Genomic DNA, 19,598 nt, shown 5'->3' with positions numbered 1-19,598 from the left:
TCACACCCCAACTTCAGCTTACCTTATCACTCTTTCCACTGCTTTCCTTTCCCTGGCCTTTCAAGTTACTTACTATGATATTGTTCCACTTTATATATTTTTGCGAGCTGCTTCAATACATTGTTTTTGGACTGGTGTACAGACAGGGAAATCAAGTCCATGTCGCTGGGGGTATTAAAAAGGCAGCATGCTTCATGAGAGCATTCAGTTTGGTTAAAACAAAACAGAGAACAATAACGGCAATAACAAAAATAACTGAAGCTGTCACATTGTTTTCTCCTCCATGATCATGGCTGTGATGGGATCTGGTCCAGCAGAGGTGAGGTGGCGGGGGAGAGGTGGAAAGCCACTGTCCTCTTCCTCTGTCCTTTGGGCTGACTCTGCAAAACCTCACTCAGTGGTTCTGATGCGGCCGCATCGCTATCACCTGGGAAATGCATTACTTGTTGGAAATGCAAATTCTCAAGCTCCATTCTGGACCTCCTGACAGGACTGGCCACCATATGCAGGGCCCAGGGCAAAATGAACATGCGGGGCCCTAAGATTAAAAAAATGATTAGAATTTCAAGATGGTGAGAGCAGATCACTAAGCCAAATGGGTGCTCCTTCTGAGTACGGGGTTCAGCCCATGAAGCTGGCTTGGCCGACTGAAAGGGAACCTCTGGGGGCAGGGCTTTAAGAGCCCACCAGGTAATTCTGATGCTTGGGGAAGTTTGAGAACCCCAGATACCAAACCTACCTGCCTTCCCTCAACCCACAGATGTGACCGTGAGCTATGGATCTAGTAAGAGTCAAATCAGGAGGGAAACCACAGATAGTGGCAGCGGGGGGGATAATCGAACGTCGTTTGGTGATGGCTCAGAACGTGTTAAGGGGAGGCGGGGCAGGAGGGGCCAACCTGCCTTTCTCCGCTCCTCTGTGTCATGCTCCTAAGTCCACCCACCAAAGTCACCACAGCTGCGGCCCCAATCAGGGGAGAAACTGCAGGACGTGGCTAGAGCTAATCCCTGGAGGTAGAGGTGAATGAAGCAGACACGGACCACGAACCTCCTCAGGGTGGCTGGGGTCACAGCCAGGGACACGGGCAGGTGGGGACACCCCACGAGAGGTGATACCTCTTTTCCCAGCCCGCGTACTTGCCCGTGGCAGCGGAAACTGATTGAGTGCCCATCGCAAACAGCCTGTGGTATGTACACTCATGGGAAGTAACCCCTTGGCCTGAGAGAAGCACAAAAGTTGCTATTTATACAGAGTCCGTTATGTGGCAGAAATTGGACTAAGCTACCGTTAACAACTCTCCTTGTTTCTGATCACAAGCCTAGAGACGAGCCAAAGAAATGAGGAGATATCAAAATGACATGTCTTTCTAGCAGTACCGGCATTAGGGGTCGAGACTCCTAAAACTTGTTTCATAAATACTATTCAAAATGATTAAAAATCAACAGTAAAACGCTTGTTTTATGCTTAGAGTTGGTGGGCCCTTTTATATGTTTAAAGTATTTCCTATTTTTCATTTTATTTTCTCGGCAGAGGTCAGTAAGATGGTGGCCAAATGTGCCTAAGAGCCCACGCCCAAGAACCGTCTTTCCACACGACAGCCCACCAATTAGTAAACAAAATAAAACTCCTCAGAACTCTCACTATAACATCGGCAGTTCGGAGTTTTAAAATGTTTTCGTGTCATTCCATTGCTTTATCATTAAATCAATCGGAAACAAATCCAGGACCCTCCCTCTGGACAATGAGACAAGCAACCACCGACGTCTCCTCTAAGATTTGCCTCTGAAATGATTCTACTCTAGGAAGACAATTTGAATTCAACACTCCGAGTAAAGGCAATAAAATATTCATGCATTTATCTAAACTATTTATCCTAACCAGTGATTCACTGGATGAGAAATCGTTTAGAAGCACAAAATGTTCCCTCTTTCTATGTCTCGGAATTTCATGGATTTGAGCGGATGGATACACTGCCAGTTGACATGGGGTTGCTTCCATGAATGGAGAGCTTTCCCGTGAGACCTGAAAGCCCCGGGACCATCCACAGCATGCATGGCCGGTCTCGGCCAACCAAACAAGCATGAGATGGACGTGGAGAGCGAATCACTTTCTCACCCTTAGCTGGTCCCTCCAGGTCAGGGTGTAAACACGCTGGCAGGGTACTGTGGGCAGGCCTGTACTGCAGCCGGAGGCACAGAACTTGTTCTGTGGATAAACGGAAAACTCCGGTTCAATCACCGGAAGCGGCCAGCCCAGCCCCTCACTGAGCAACCCCAGTCCCTCACTGAGCAACCCCAGTGAGGAACACCTTTGGGGATTTCGAACTTGCATCGGCTTCTTGCTTGGCTTTGCCATGAACGGGTAAACCTCAGTCTGCTGGAACTCAAAGCACATAACCATCTCGGACACTATTAAACGGTACCAGGAAAGGAATCCACTGCCACAGTAGCTCTGGACTTATGGACGATTTTCACATTCATCGTGCTCAGTTCTGCAAAGCATCCCTGATGCAGAATCCTAGGGACAAACGCACCCTGCTCCAAAGAGACGCTGACCTGGATCCAAACTCCCACCAGGACATAAAGCCAGCATCCTGGACGTTAGAATTCGCCCAGGTCTTCTAAAATTTTTTGATATGTTGCTCATCAGAGATTTTTGGTGTTCACTTTGATTTTTAAAAAATACTACACTTCAATATTGTTCATTTTGATGACCGTTTTAACACACCCTTAAAACCTGCACCTCACTCCCCTCACCCTAGTCCCTGCCCTGCCAGGATAACGTACTTCTGTTCTGTTGCAAATGCCTGCGTTTTAACATACTTTGTCCTCTTTGACTCCATTCTCATCCCCTATTACCTTACAACCCTAAATCAAGGGGGAGGGTCTATTTTAAGTATCTTTGAAGAAAAGAGCACATAATTCTAATAAATATACCAGACAAGCAATTAAAAAACTGGAAGTCTTTCATTGTTAGTGAGATAAATCTCTTCTAATCTCCTCTTGGCATTCCATTTTAGTTGAAGCCAAAAATGTAAGTAGACAAGCACAAGAAAAAAATACTGAATCCTACTCTCACTCCCCCAATTCTGTTGTCGCACATAAAGAAGGGAAAAGACTCAAATCAAAACATTAAATTCCCAAATATCACTAAATGTTTCATCTTTCAAAACAGAAATTTTGATGAATATGTTCTCGTTCTTGGTTTGACACTCTTTTGAAAACTTACTTGTCCACTCCAGATAAAATCTTGTGCAGTTCCCACGTGGGGCACAGGAATCTAAAACCTTATTTAGGTATGTGAACTGACGGCAAAGAACAGAAGCTTCAGGAAAAAAAATCAAAGGGTTGGAAGAGAAAAATGAGGCAGCTCGTGCATATCACTGCACTTATGATGTTCATTTTAGAAGCTACTGTTGCTTCCCACTCTGTGGTCTTCCTGCAAATCCTTTCCATTCTTACCTTTTATAGCCCTCGTGGCTGAGTTTTCACTAAATAAGGTCTTCGGAACAAGAATTCTGTCCATTCCCATTGCGCCACAGCTTATCCAGATTCTCGACCTCATGACCTGCAAACGCAATCGCTTCCAGTCCCTTCAGAAATCTACCTGGCCTGGTGCGAGCAGGTCATGTTCCCAACTTCAGTGCCTTTCACCCTCACCCCTCTGTCTGTTCCAGAACTACGCCATCATCCTGATGCCAATCATATCAGGTGAGCTTTGCCTTTCAAGACAGTGCCACAACTTAACGTGGATGGGTTCTCTCGCGCCATATTGCCTTCATAGGTTGCTATCTCATGGACAGCAAGGTAGAACCTAGTGACAGCCGAGTTTTTGGTAAGTAGTTGTAAATGAACAGAATGGTGGAATTCTAAGCAATGTGACAATGATCACTAACAAGTACTAAGCATTTATCTAAAAACCAGATTCTATTCTAATAGCAGAACAACTCCATAAAGTTAGTGTGACTTTTTATCTCTAGTTTACAGATGAGGAAACTGAGACAGAGAGAGATGAATTTCTTTACCCAAGACCGCACAGCTAATCGCAGTGGAACTGGAATTTGGACTCAGGCAATGTGGCTCTGAATCCGAAGCTCATAACCGGCACGTTGTATCACAGAAGGGTGTGCTATTGATGGATAATTGACATGTCAGTGTGGCCGGCACTGTCTGGCATTGGGGGTACTATAATTTGTCACCACTGTATTCTGTCGTTACCATGATCTATCATCACTGTAATTCTTTGCCGCTGCTTTTTGATTTAAGCACCGCTGCTATTTAAGGGCTTCTGCCCTCTGTGCTGGCCTCTTTATCGTGTCCCCAGCCAGCTGACATATTTACTTTTATGACCAGGCCCTGATTCAAGCTCCCCAAACATCCAGGCCTATTGACAACCTCTCCAGCCTACAAAGTTCCCTGCAAATCCGTGCTCTTCTCAGAAGATATCGAAACTCCACGTGGATCTATGGTCTGGAGCGCTGGTTCCCTTCTTTGTCAACACAAAGACCCCTTTGGCATGTAACAAATCACCTACCTCAAGTCCCCGGATGACAGTAAATACGTAGTAGCTAATGGGGCAGCGCTCAGCTGTCAGTTCTTAGCCTGGCTGCTTGTGAGAAACACAGGGGAGCTTTTAAAAATCCCAGTGTCCAGACTGCACCCCGGAATAAATGAATCCAAATCTCTGGGGGGTGGGGGGTGCCCAGGCGGAGCTGTTCTTCAAGCTCCCCAAGTGATTCGAACGGGAGGCAAGGCTGAGAACCCGGGGCTCAGCACGTATCATCTTCACCCTTGTAGGCCTCCTTCGACAAGTCTGCAAGTCCTTAAAGATGTACGCATTTATACAGAGAAGGGATAAACAACAAGGTCCTACTGCAGAGCACAGGGAACTATATTCAGTATCCTGTGATAAACCATCATGGAAAAGAATATCAAAAATGAATGTACATCTGTATGTATAAATGAGGCACTGCTGTGCAGCAGAAATTAACAAAACATTGTAAATCAACTATACTTCAATAAAATAAATAGTGAGAGAAGAAAAGAATATGCCTTGAGATTTTAAGCTTTTGCTACTCAAAGTGTGGATCATGGCCCAGCAGCATCACAGCATCATCTGGGGGGGCTTGTTAGAAATGCAGTTTCTCAGACTCCCTCCCCTAGACCTACTGATTCAGAAAGAACATTTTATCAAGATCTCCTGGTCACCTGGATGCATAGCGACGTTTGAGAAGCACACCTTTGAAGCACGAAGAGACTACCTACAGCGCGAGGGTTAGGACGTTTCAAGCCTCAAGAGGCCGTTAAAAATAAATATTTATTTACTAATGTATGGATTTTCACTTCATGGTAGCATCATCGACCTTCTGGGCTGCTACCTGACCTGTACCTAGAGGAAAACAACCAAACACTCGCTTCTCCTCACTGCCAAAGTCTCCTCCAAATGTTTTCTGTTCGGTACTGCTAGTCTGTGACATCTCCAGTGCTCCTGTGAGCTTACCTTCCTTTTCTGGAAGCCCTGACACTCACCTAAGATCGTGGTGTAGGGTCAGCTTGCCTAGGCCTTACAATTCTTACTCCTATAGGGACAGGGAACAGAAGACGCTGCACCATTGTACAGTTTGGGATGGGCTTAACATGTACGCTTCCTCCTTTTCCTAAGAGTAGAGAAAGAAAGGCTCACTTCTTGGCATTTACATGCAAAGAGCGTATTGAAAACCACATCAAAATAACTTCTAACATCTATTCTTCAAAGTATAATATTCATATATTTTAAAATGTCACATAAAAGCAGAAATTCGATAAGTCAAAAATCAGTGGCTTTTTTAGGTGTGTGTTTTCTACCTTTCCCACAGAGAAGTGTCTTAAAGGCAGCTTAACGAGGGATTCACAAAGAGAAAGGCTGCCATGTCTGTTTTCTTGCACGGGGGAGGGAAATAAGTGAGTTCCTTTAAAGTCCGGTGACACAAGATCTCCTATGAAAAAAAGCCCTTTGTTTGTTTAAATTAGAATCTCCACCTTGATGATAGGAATCTAGGAACATTTTAAGCGAGCCCAATTCTCTGATATGAAACGCAAGACCACGAAATACCAGCCCGTGTATACAGTCTGAATACATTTTTATTCCCTCGTGGCTCTTAGGGTTTGAATCCTGGCAGAACGCCTTACTTGAAGCAGAACTTATCTTGATAATGATTGGCACAGAAATGGATTTTTAAAACTGCTCTTGAAAGGACAATCCCCTTAAAAATTCTTCCCTGTTCTACAGGACATGGAGCAAAACAATGTGCAATTCCTTTCCACCAAATTTCTCTAAAGAATGTAATTTTTACATACCTGAAATAGTTTTAAATGATAATTAGTACATCACGTTCGACATCAATACAAAAGAACAATTTAACACGTGTCCACGTTTCTGAGATACCATTGAATAAGACATACCATGACAGTATTTTATGTATGACTCAGAGGGGAAAAATGCTATGAATTAATTTAAGACATGTCGCTGATTATAAGATTAACCTCAATTTCAGAGCTGATAAAACATGGGGGAAAATGTGTCTTAGAATTGTTGAAATTCAGTAGATTAACAAGCACAGCATAAGATGATACTTTCACGAAGGAAACAATGTTTCCTGTCACAAATTTAAGGTTTGGTGTCATGGTGGCAACATCACTCCTGGTTCATGCCGCAATATTATCCCCGTAACTAGCTTTGTTAAAGTTCACCCCCATACACTCTGCCTCTAGAGCAAACGGTTAACATAAATCATAAAATCTGACTAAGGGGAAAATTCAGTGCTTCTCCTTTGGGGGAAAAATGGTGGCTAACCGTAGCCTACAGCAAGGCTTGTATTTCCCTCACTGCAAACATGGGTGCTTGTGTATACCGGCATGCATTGCGTTTTTCTCAAAAGGATGCTAGCTAGAAAGAGCGGGAGAGTTAGGAGGGTGAGCATCTCTAATTTCATGGGTACCGAGGCCTCGGCTGAGGCCTGTCTTGTGGTTTGCTAATGCATCTGTCCCGTTGGTAAGTTACACACGTAAGACGCATCCAGGCGCAGCCTTAGGGGCCCCTAAGCACAGTATTTAGGATTCTAGAAGTGGAATCACTGAGGCACATCGCTGTCAGTTCCTGAGCTTCCTGCCAGTGCGATTTAGTAGGTTTTTTTTTTTTTTTTTTCCAGTAAACACAGTCAAAAGGACCGCAAGGGGCTAGAAAAAGAAAACTGAAACAGAAAAATCCCATAAAGCAGTTTCTAGTTTGATAAGTGCATTGGTAAGACAAGCATTTTCTGTTTAGGTGGATCGATCAGATTTGCCAGGAAGTCACCAAAATTCCACTCAAGTCACCCTGCGTGGAGTAATGTAAACTTTTCTAATTCTTTGGAAATGAAAATAGAAATCCCCAAGGCGGCTTTAGAAGATGGAAAAACTGGCATACTCACGAAGATTGGGAGGCCTTTCTTCTGAGTAAATAGTCCACAACATCGGGATCGGTCTCTAACAGGCTCATCAGTACTTCATTCTGGAGATCCGGGGGAACCTGCAGGGGCCAAATGCTGAGGCATAAATAAAACCACTCCAGAAGGAGGCAAACTACGGTCACTGGCAACTTGACAACAGCATATAAAAGGGTGCCTTAAAAGTTGTAAGAAAACAGAGAGATCTCTTGGTTAAAACCAAACCTACACCAACCCATACAGCCAGTTTCATTCTTAGGACAAACTGGATGATTACCAAATAGTCATATTCAATAGTCAATTCAATTCAAGTGGGGTGAACTGTCACGCCACTTGCGACCGGAGACACAGCCTAACCATTTGGGTACCTCTGTTGCTCAGACTCGATTTTCTCGGCTTTCAATAAGCAAAATATTGCGGTTAAGAGGAACGGTGTTTGTAATTTACTGGCCAAATGGGGACACTTTCTAGAGTTCATATTTAGAACTATGCCAAGACAACAGGCATAAGTTAGGACTGTCTTGGGCAGTTCTGGAACATAGGATCCGTTTATCGAGGACGGGCCCTGGAGCCGGAGACTGCTTGTATTTGAGTCCCAGTTCCACTTGCTGGGTGTGGGAATTCTGGCAAGGTATATGACCTTTCCACGTCTCAGTGCCCTCAACTGTAAACTAGAGATAAGAAGAGTACTCACCACAAAGGGCTGATGTGGTGAGTAAAGGACTTACTACATGTTGAGAACTTAGAAAAGCACCTGGCAAATAGAAAACACTCCAAAAAAAATGCTGACTACTACGTTTGCACGTGCCCCTTTGTCGTTCAGTGCCGGCCTTCACTCCTTTCTTGCCTCCTGGTCTATCAACAATTAAAAGTTTCTTGCTGGGCTTCCCTGGTGGCGCAGTGGTTGAGAGTCTGCCTGCCGATGCAGGGGACGCGGGTTCGTGCCCCGGTCGGGGAAGATCCCACGTGCCGCGGAGCGGCTGGGCCCGTGAGCCATGGGCGCTGAGCCTGCGCGTCCGGAGCCTGTGCTCCGCAACGGGAGAGGCCACAGCAGTGAGAGGCCCGCGCAAAAAAAAAAAAAAAAAAGTTTCTTGCTTCATAATTTGATGAGGCATTCACTAGACTGTTATAGATGAGCTTCGTGTGTTTCTCTAAGCCTAATCCTCAGTGCATTAGAAGATGACCTTACAATCCTAAATCACTCACGTAGAAGTTTTTTCTGGGAGAAAAGATTGAACTGGGCTCCAGTGGCTTTCTACTCTGTAGATGCTGGTAGCTCAACCACAGGAAATTCCAACTGTTGAGGGAAAATACACGTTCAGTCTGATTCTCTCACATGTGGGCTCGGAGACAAGACCCTTAAATACTGTGGGGACACGTCTTCTGAGAACGAGTGTTGGTGGAAGAATGGCCTTCTGCCTCTTGCAGAACTCAATTCTTCCTGAGCTCTAAGAAGCTGGATGCAATTTTATTAACAAAAACGGGGATGAAAAAGCAACAAAATGCTTTCCTCCTTTCATAAATCTGTTCTTCCTACTTCATTCTGAATCGCCATTAATGACATTGCCAAACCCTGGTCACACAAGCTCAAAATCTGGGTTGGATTCAAGCTTCTCTGTGTCCTTTTCCCTCCCTGTTCGGAGCTGGGAGATCTACTTGATTTCATCTCCGTGATGCCTGTTACTTCTTACCTCTCTTTCCCATTCCAACTGCAATGATCCAGGTTTGAGTGTTCATTACCCGTTTGGAGTGGTCATCTGTTGGCCATTACCAGCCTTCATTTCCCTCTTCTTATAACAGTCATAGCCCAAGTTCCCTCTGGAGAACTAACTGCTCTCCAACCTCCAGCTGGAGGGTGAGGTGTGACCTAGCCTAAGTCAATGATCATTCCACTCCCAGACTACCGTGGTTGCCTGAGCGATGAGCATGTGACTGCATTAGAAGCAATGAAAAGCTGTGAGAATTTCTCAGAGGCTTCAGAGGGACAGGATACAGGGCCTGAGGCTTGTGCCGAGACTGAAGAAACCATTCCAAGCAATGGAGAGAAAGTAAAGGGCTCTCGTGACATCACTTGAGTCCTAGGTAAAGCTGCACCTGAAGCCACATCTGCTCTAGATTGTTCAGCTGTGTGAGCCCCCAAATTCCTTAAGCTGGTTTGAGCTTTTAGTTGAAAAGAAAGATATATCCTTGATGAGGCTTTGATACAACAGCTTGCTAACTTGTGTACTATTTCCTTCAAGTTGTACATCACATTTCTCCTCTATGGGGTTGTCAGAATGCTCTGATCAAGACACTTGATCCAAACCCCTTTTGATCAAAGCCGCTTACTTGCCTCCATCTGTATTTCTCATCTTCTCCCCTAGCAGTCATCCTCACACACCCGCGACCTCAGTAGCGCTGTGCTTCTCACTCTGACCTTTCCCCACCTCATTCCTTTAATTCGTTACATAAATATTTGGTGAGTGCTTACTGAGCGCCAGGCACGGGATGCTGGGATCCAGCGGCAAACCCAGCAGACGGGAATCCATGTCTCCTTGAAGCTGACAGTGAATATGGGGAGACTGGCATGAAACAAATGAACAGAAAACGTAGCATGGATCCCATGGAGAAAGGGAAAGCAAAGAAGGGCAGTGATGAATCCTGGGCCGGGGGTGCAATTTAAATAGGACTGTCAGAGAAACTGACAATTTAGCAGATGAAGGAATTGGAGAAACTCATTCCGAGCAGAAGGAAGAAAGAATTAGCAAGATGTTGAATCAGGAGCAGTTTGGAGGCCAGTGAGGTTGGAACAGAGTGAGAGGAAGAAGGGAAGCGGTAGGAAGTATAGGTCAGGTAACCAAGGCCAGATGTCGTGCAGTCTTACTGCATGATAATGACTTCTGCTGTCAGTCTAAGCGGGTGGGGAGCCACCGGAAGTTTTGAGCAGAGGACTAACATGACTTGTCATCACTCTGGCTGCTGAGTTGCTAGGAGACTGTAGGGAAGCAAGGGGTGAAGCCAGGAGTGCAGATGGGGCTGTCGATACATCCAGAAGAGAGATGATGGGGGGCCGAGCCAGCATGGTGAGCGGATGAGAAATATCCGGATCCTGGAGACAGTAGACGATAGCATTAGCTAATTGACTGGATGGAGAGAGAGAAGGAAGAGGGAGAGGGAGTGGGAGAGGAAGAAGAAGAGAGAATGACTTCAACGTTTGGGGCCTAGGCACCGGGAAGGATGGGGTTGCTGGTAACTGATGTAGAGAAGCTGCAGGGCGAGGAGGGTCAAGGCTGGGGGTCAAGATTAGGGCTGTGGCTTTGGTGTAAGACTGAGAGGCCTGTGAGACATCCAAATGGAGGAAAGATCTAGTACGTGATTGGAAATAAAGATCTGGGGTTAAAGGGGAGTCCTGGGCTGAACATAGAGATTTGGGGGACACATATAGATGGTATTTAAAGCTCTGTGACCAAATGCAACGGCCTGGGAATGAGAATGGAAGGAGAAGAGAAGGGGCAGGACTTTTAGGTCCAGGCTGAGAGATTGTTCTCTTACTATATTGAATACATTAAATAAATAAAAAGACTGCTAATTTTGACAAACAACATGACCCAACAGATACACTTGATTACATCAGTTTTTCCAAAAGTAATATTCAAAGGGTGCAAATGAGAAGAGAGAGAGAGAACTCATTAAAAACAAAATGAACACCAAAGCAAAAAATAATATAGGCCAAAAATGTATATACTGAATTTTTTAAAAAGAATCTTCCATGAGCAAATTAGGAAGACTATTTCTATTTTTGTCCAGTTGGTTTAAAATTTCCTGTGCTTAGACATGTAATACAAAGTTTTGCTCCAAGCACCAATCCATCCCCACTAAGAATAAACAACTGGACTGCACGGCCTTCAGAGCGGTGCACACGTCACAATATTAGTTCTCTGAGAGTATATGGTGTGTCTAATGCTAACTTATCAACTCAGATACATTATTAGAATAGGTTAGAGGAAGGATCATTATTGGAAAATAACTTGCCATGAAGTTTTGCAGAAATAGCATCATTTCTGCAATTCAGAGTTTTTACTCATTCAGCCAGGCTTTATTCCCAACCAATTATAATTCCTGAGGCTTATTTTCTGGAGCGTATGTGACCTTTACTTGGTAACAAATGCAAATAGAAAGGGTCAGTGCTATAAACCTATCTACAGTTTCTTTTCGAAAGACTCACGACACCGTTTTGGCTTGGAGACACTATTTACAAATAAGTGAAAAAATAGAGCTTAAAAATGTGGACCCATGTGTTGCAGGAAGAGTAGATAATATTTTCCTATGCATTATGCAAGACTGACTACAGTGTACGTAATCCATTACTTTAATTAGCTTATTTATAGCCCACTTTGATTTAAGGCAGCTTCCAAAATTCATATGATAAAACCACATTTGTTTTTGTTTTTTAATAAAGGAATGGTTCCGAAAATTGGAACCAGTGGGAAAATGAAGGTAGAGAATTTGAAACGATGCCTGGAACTGACTTTTAATATTCATACTACAGCATCCAGTGCTGTCTTCCCAATAATTCCTGTCATCTCTGTCCACGTTTGCACATTTCATTTCCTATTATTTAATAAAAATTTCAAACTACTGGCTCAGTTCAATTGGATGAGCATTCATTTTCTATTAATTTAGATACTTAATAGAGAAAGTAAAGTCAGGGGAATGAGCCGAATAGAAACACCAGCTTACAGTAAGTAAGAAGAAATATCCACGCAGGCCACTGACATACGCATTCCTTTTCAGTAACTAGGATGCTGTCGAAAGAATATCTGACCAAGAATCGATAGTTCCCGAGGTCGCGTTTTGGCTCTGCTGCTTATAATTAATATAAACTTGGACACGTCGACCAGCTTCTTTAGGATTCTATTCCTGAATCTGAAAATCCGGGCATATCCTATCTGTCCCCTTTGCCTTTATGGAGATGTTATGGGGATCAAAAGGGCTAACAAATTTGAAAGTACCTGACTAGTTGCAAAGGACTTTAGAATTACAGATTTTATTGGAAATAGACAAAATAATAAGTTAAACACTTAAAACAATAAAAGCAGATAACTTGGAGATGGTCAATGTTTGTTCTGAGATTTCTTTCTTGACTAACAGCCATTGATTTCCACCTTTTATCCTGTGTGCTTGCAAAGAAACATCATTCTTCTCTTTTGCCTAACACTTCTGGTGGGTAACTAAGTTATGGGATTTCCTCTCGATATGTCTCCGTTCTTGACCACCCCTTGATTTCTAGAGTTACAGTGTACGACCTCTTGGCCCCTCAACTGCAATGGTCTTGAAGCCAGACTCTGTGTAGCTTCTCCATTTTGGCTTTTTCTCCTGTGCCAGACCTCAAGTCTTTGGGCTGGTCACATCATCAGAAGGCAGGGATTATCTGACTTGACCACCTGGAACTGAGAGAGGGTCCTAAGGTTGCAGTTCTCTGTCAGCTGGCCTCCTTCACAGCTAGGCCAAGATCATATGAGCCAATCCTGGCCAAGGTACCCTAAGGGGGGGGGGGGGTCTTATAGAAGCTTCTGGAAAAGGTTCTCCTCCATATTGACAAGAGATGCAGGAGAGAAAACATCTCTCTTTGGGACTGGATGTGATAATGGCTGCACGAGGTGCTGGAAATGACTGTGGTCTCTTGCAGCTAAAGATGGCGGACCAGAGAGAGCATAAGTGCGAGTGAGCCGCTAAAATCGTGCCCCCAGACTTCTTATTATGTGAGATAATAAATCCTGATGTTTGCCACCACCTATAGTTGATTGTTCTCCACCTTGCAGTTGAAACTCCTACCTGCATATCCACGCCCTTTCGCCCACTCACTCACTCACTCACTCAATTTTATACGCTTCCAGAACACAGGGTAGGGTGCTGCCTTCTACGCAATGGATGCTGAATAAATGTTGCTGGAATGGCTACAAATACTAATAAAAAATAACCCAGAATTATTGGTCTTCATGGTGTACACTGGTTATGTTGCCTTTGTCTAGATGCTTCTCTCTACTTATAAGTAGTACCAATGTCAGGCTCCAGCAAAATTTCCTTGCTACTCATTTCTAGAGTTGGAAGATAAATTTCCTTCCCCAACTGAGGCGCACCAGAATTTTTCTAACAAGTTCTTAAACTACTGTTTCCATTAACAGAAAAACTCTAAAAATGAAAAGTACGACTCAATAATCAAGATTTTTTTCTGCTGGAATTTTGTATATAGTGAAATGAAAACTAAGGCGTAGGATTGTGAAAAACACATTACTTTTTTTAATCAACCAATTCTGGACATTTAAATGAAGGAACCAAACCCATCCCAAAGGGCTTCTTCCCTTACAATTTATTGTTTCTAATCAAAATCTCTACTGCGTTTCATGGCACAGGGAGATCAGCTCGGTGCTTTGTGTCCACCTAGAGGGGTGGGATAGGGAGGGTGGGAGGGAGACACAAGAGGGAGGAGAAATGGGAATATATGTATATGTATAGCTGATTCACTTTGTTATACAGCAGAAACTAACAGAACATTGTAAAGCAATTATACTCCAATAAAGATGTTAAAAAAAATCTACTGTGTTTTAGTCAACTATTTAGTGACTTTAGATAATTTCTAACGGTACCATTTATGGTTGTTTTTATCTGGAGACTCAACTCCTTCGATTTTCATATATTCCTTCAAAGGATAATGCTATCTCAAAACTCAAAAGAACTTTGGACCGTCCTGCTTCAGAGAAAAAATGTAAACACTGCACACATGAAGGAATAAAACTGTCACAATTAAAATCCACCCTACCAAATTAAAAATGAAACCTTGAATGATTGCCTAGGGTATAACTGCTATGATGTATTTTATTCCATAAACCAGAGAGAGTGAAAAATGGTTTGACTTTTCTCCCTTTACTAAGTCACCATAACAAACCACTAAGGGCATCTGAAAGAGCACTTCCCAGGACCCGATCCTACTGTACTGTACTTGGGTAGGTGTTTCACACCAGTCCACCACTTGGCACTGAACCAAGAAGAATGCTTTGCATTTAAAACTCTAACAGTCCCCAGCAGAAGTAAATGTCATTGGAAGTCACGATGATATTTTTTTTGAGCTAACAAACACACCGAGAGAAATCACCGGCTATTTATGGGAGCAAAAGCTCACACATGCGCAGGCCCAGCCTAGAACTTTTGTGTAGCTCTGGGGTGGAGGGTGGCTTAATATTATATGAGGAGGTCTCAGTGCATTTAAAGGGCCAGAATGAGTTAAGTTCAAGAAATTTTTCTCGCGTGCCTGACACATGCGAGGCAGCGTTTTTGGCAGTCGGGGCGCATTATTGAACAAATATAGTCGAAGAGCCCAGGACCCGTGGAGCTGTGATGGGGGATGACTCGAGGAAGGTGAAGAGCTGCTGCCCCTCTCCACCTGCGCGTGTCACCTACAGTGCAAGCATTCTGCCACTACAGACAGGGACAAGGTGGGCAGGCTCTCACAGCCATCTGCTGGCCTGGACATCAAGCGGGTCGGCGTTATGATCAGTCCAGAGGGATTAATGCTGTTGAAGGTCCCCTTTCCGCGCCATTTTCAAACTGGTTAGAATACTCTCCCCCGCCCACCCCCAGCCAAATGAATTCCATATCTGAGACGTCACATTAAAGCACCTCATCTTTTGTGAGGGGAGGCATCACACCGTAGAAATAATTCACTCAGTTGCCGCATCACTTAGGCGAACGACCCTGGCTTGCTCCTGGTGCAATGGTGGTGCAGTTGCGAATGAGCTGATGATGGACATGATGACTAGCCGGACCCCTGGCACACAGACAGTGGTTATTTTAAAAGCAGTGGTTATATAAAAAGGGAAATGGAAATCGTATATAATTATCTGGATGGGGGTGGTCTCTTGTTCGATGCCCTGGATTACTGCTTGACTCCTTTTGACTTGGCACGTGAGAGAAGTTTTAAGAAAATGTAATTTGTGCCGGGAAAGAAGAGAACACAGAGCAAAGCCTGGCTTCTGAGCTTGGAGCCCTCATCACAGCCTCTGACCCTTGCTCCCAGTACTTCTCATTCGAAATTTCCCACGTGCGCTGTGTTGATCCCCAGCTCAGGCTGACCAATCAGCAGGGTGGGAACGCGCTGGCGTTCCCACGCCTCCACAGCAGGCACTTTCCATCAGCCCACAAGGGCGGTGCCTTCTCCTCTTTCCCTCTCTCCAAAAAAGAAGGCCTAGTAGTATCAGCCCTGAGACCGAGCTGACTGTTTTCTCCACTCCGCTCTGAAGCTCTTAGTAATTCTGAGAGCCACGATGCATCTTCTCTGGCATTTCCGACATCAATTACAGAAGCCACAACTTTCACAATTAATGTGTTCATGATTGAGTCGGTGAACGCTTTCTGCCTCATGGTGATAACACTGACCATTTCTACGTATGCATGATTCTTCTCTTTTATTTCCAGTGTTCCCAGAGAGAGCATCACTTTATGTTTTCCAATTTTTAGATAGTTGTTGATATCAGAAATGGACGGTCTGATTTACAGTTTGGGGGAATCTAAGGAGTATGGGCAGCAAACCCAAAACAAACAAACAAACAACAAAAATGCATTTTTCTCTAGCAATGCATTATCGCAGTGTGTTTTTGTAACAAATACTTACCGAGCACCCATTTCCTGCCAAGTACTTTCCGGGTGCTGTTGCTATCAGTGAATAAAACAAACAAAAATCCCTGCCTTCATAAAGTTTGCATTCTATTAGGTTTCAACAAGCGTAATAAATAAATATACAGTGAGCTGAAGGTGATTAAGCGCTAGAGCTAAAAGAAAGAGAAGAACAAAGGCTAGGAGTATATATGTGTGGGAGTAGGTCGCAGTGTTACACAGCGTGGTGAAGGTAGGTTTTACTGCGAAGGTGACACCGGGAGGTGCTTTGATAGGGCAGGCACCTGATCAATTTCTTACAATAATAGCAGTGATCTCTCTCTCTCTCTCTCTCTCTCTCTTTTTGGAGCCCCTAGTATATGTCAGTTCCTGTCCTAAGTGCCTTAGGATGTCATTTCTAATTCTCAAAATGATCCTGTAAAGCTTCATCTCATTTTTGTTTTCAACAGAAAAAATGAAGACTTAGGGAAGGTAAGCATAGGGCCAAGATCACGTAGCAAATACACGGCTGAGCAGAGATTTGAATTCTGGGAGCTGATTCCAAAGCTCACGGTCTTCCCACCATCTTGGGAGTTTCCCAAGATGTGGTTAGGAAACTATCAGAATGCCCTGGAGGTATTCATTAGAAAGTGCACAATTCTGAGCCCCAGCTCAGTGCTACTACGTTTGATTCTCTAGAGTGCAGCCCAGGAATCTGAATGTCTGACAAATTTTTCTTGCAACTGTTGCATGTTCAAGTTGGTGAACCGCGGTTATGATCTGCTGCCTTGGCCTCTTGCTAGAGTGATCATGATGGCTGTTATCATGACCTTTTTCCAGCTCTAGGATTTCTAACCCAGTGCCTGAAAAGCAAACAACCGGTAAAAAGACTGTCCTAGCCACACTCTCGAACTGTGTGTCAGCCTCTAAATCTGGTTATCTTTTCTGTATTATGGGACCAAGCCAGGTTCTTTTCTGTCCTTTCCCATTAACTCGGATACTGGCCACTTGGGAGAGGCAGTCCAACACGAGGAAATGAAGGACATTATAACACTCAGAACAAGCTTTGGGTCCCTGCCAGGCCTCTGTGGCATCAGTTCTTCAATGGAATCGCTGCTTCTAGGATGCATTCTGCCTTCAAGGACAAACTCACAGCCACCTTTTCTAACAAGTTTCCCTTTCTGATGCCAATGGGAAGCGATGCCTCCCTCTCTGAGCTTGTAAACCCTTCCAAGGACTGTGAAACAGCACAATTGCTAACCACCTTTAACCATCAGGTCCTGTCTAGCTTCATCCTTCCTTGTTTGGAATTACTGTGCTAATTCTGAAAGCTTCTTAAAACAAAACAAAATGAAACAGCTATCTACATGATTGAATTTTTGTCCATCCACACAGACCCACTTTGCCAACCAGCCACCAGCTTTGGTATAACAAATTAGATTCTGAAATGCCAAATATGCCGAAAGAATCTACAAAGTGATGTGATTAATTAAAAAAAGAGATGAAGCTAGGTCTAGGGCATAGAACCATGCAGATTTTAGAACTAGAAGGGATCTTGGTCATCATTCTAACCTAGTCCTTTGATAACTAAAGAAATGGAAATCTAAGAAGATGAGGTCACACAGCTAATGTATAGTAAAGATAGGACTATAGCAAAGTTTTCTGGCTCCAGAGCCAGTTTTCTTTTCTTTTTTTCTTTTTTTTTTTGCGGTACGCGGGCCTCTCACTGTTGTGGCCTCTCCCGTTGCGGAGCACAGGCTCCGGACGCGCATGCTCAGCGGCCGTGGCTCATGGGCCCAGCCGCTCCGCGGCATGTGGGATCTTCCCGGACCGGGGCGCGAACCCGCGTCCCCTACATCGGCAGGCGGACTCTCAACCACTGCGCCACCAGGGAAGCCCCCAGTTTTCTTTTTATTGACACAGGCTTGGGATCTTTGTCCTACCTCTCCTCCTACTTCCTTGTCCCTTTCCTCAACACATAATTCTCATAATCTGTCTAAGGAGATCAAGAATGCTTACGTTAATGGTTAACTTACTCTGAGAAAGGTATCCTTAATTCCTCCATGCCTAAACCTTTTCACAAGTATAAGGAGTAAGGATTAGTAATATGGAAATCATACGTCACAGAGCTACCACTGAGTCATTCATTAATTCGACCAATATTTCTTGTGTTTCTACCATGTACCAGGCATAGGGGTAATGCAGTAAAGAAAGTTAGGTGGGGCTTCCCTGGTGGCGCAGTGGTTGAGAATCTGCCTGCCGATGCAGGGGACACGGGTTCGAGCCCTGGTCTGGGAGGATCCCACATGCCGCGGAGCAACTGGGCCCGTGAGCCACAATTACTGAACCTGCGCATCTGGAGCCTGTGCTCTGCAAGAAGAGAGGCCGCGATAGTGAGAGGCCCACGCACCGCGATGAAGAGGGGCCCCCGCTCGCCACAACTAGAGAAAGCCCTCGCACAGAAACAAAGACCCAACACAGCCATAAAGAAAGAAAGAAAGAAAGAAAGAAAGAAAGTTAGGTGGAAATGAGCAAAAATTCACCCTGTCAGGGAGCTCGCATTCTAATGGGGAAACACAAACAAGAGAAATTAGTAAAACCCTTATTGGTAATGGTAACTGCTAAGAAGAAGAGGCAGGGAAAGGGAATAGGAAGTGAGGATGTGTGTGTATGGTGGTGGTGTGGTAGGGGGCTGGATTTTAGACAAGGTGACCAGGGAAGGCCTCGCTGAGAAGTATAGATCACAACTGGGGAACACAGATAAGCTATTACCCAAGAGAATCTCGGTGTCGGTCTCTACAGGGAATGGCAAACAAAGATCAGATGTGGAAAACATTGGAAAAGATGGAGTACTGATGTTCTTCTGCTGTTCTTAATAATCCAGGCAGCAGGAACTGGAAGGAGAGGAATGGCACAGCTCAAACGGCAGCAACTGGACTTTCAAGGAGGCCAGGAAGAGCTGCGTTAGTGTCTGAGGTGGAAAGAAACGCCTGATGGTTTGGTTTCACGTAAAGAACTCTGCTTAGAATACAGAATTTAGAGAATGCAATTAAGATTGACAAGACGTATTATTTTGTCTTAAAAAAGAATCTAGAGAGCATGGAGTGTGCCAAGACTACTTGGCAAGATGACACACGACTTAAAACTTGATGAGAATGTTGAAAAATTCAGACATCTGATTCATCCAAATATGTAATTAATCACGAGGATTGTGGCTGAAGGGTGAAATTTATATAGAGTTCATGAAAATTTCCACTTTTTTTTGAGAGCTTACTGCATGCAACACATGGGCAGTGCCTCGGATACTCAAAGAGGAGCAGGACACCATTCTACCTCAGTGAACTTTTCATTGTGGAAACCCATTTTCACTTCCTCCTGGGCGTCCAGCAGGAATACATTTCTCAGCTTCCCTTGCAGTTAAGTGTGGCTTGTGGCAGAGCTCTGGCCAATGGGATTGGAGTGGGCGCGATGGACGTCCCTTTTGGTTCGGCCCATAATGGCCTAGGGG

At 44.3% G+C, this 19,598-nt stretch overlaps 1 protein-coding gene across 13 annotated transcripts in view; it reads right to left on the bottom strand.

Annotated features, from left to right (window-relative positions):
- The window catches only part of ARHGAP6 (Rho GTPase activating protein 6), a 493,459-nt gene that overhangs the window by 9,107 nt on the left and 464,754 nt on the right, over positions 1–19,598 (bottom strand). For all 13 annotated transcript variants that reach the window (XR_010940145.1, XM_067724620.1, XM_067724631.1 and 10 more), the window contains one exon: positions 7,448–7,545. Coding sequence is in view for 12 of the 13 variants with exons in the window: in XM_067724620.1 (XP_067580721.1) it covers positions 7,448–7,545 (98 nt within the window). In the remaining variant the exon portion in view is untranslated. The remainder of the gene's footprint in view (positions 1–7,447; positions 7,546–19,598) is intronic.

Source organism: Pseudorca crassidens, chromosome X, assembly GCF_039906515.1.
Source record: "Pseudorca crassidens isolate mPseCra1 chromosome X, mPseCra1.hap1, whole genome shotgun sequence".
NCBI lineage: Eukaryota > Metazoa > Chordata > Mammalia > Artiodactyla > Delphinidae > Pseudorca > Pseudorca crassidens.
Note: the sequence above shows the minus strand (reverse complement) of the source record. Positions and strands in the feature narration are given on the sequence as shown.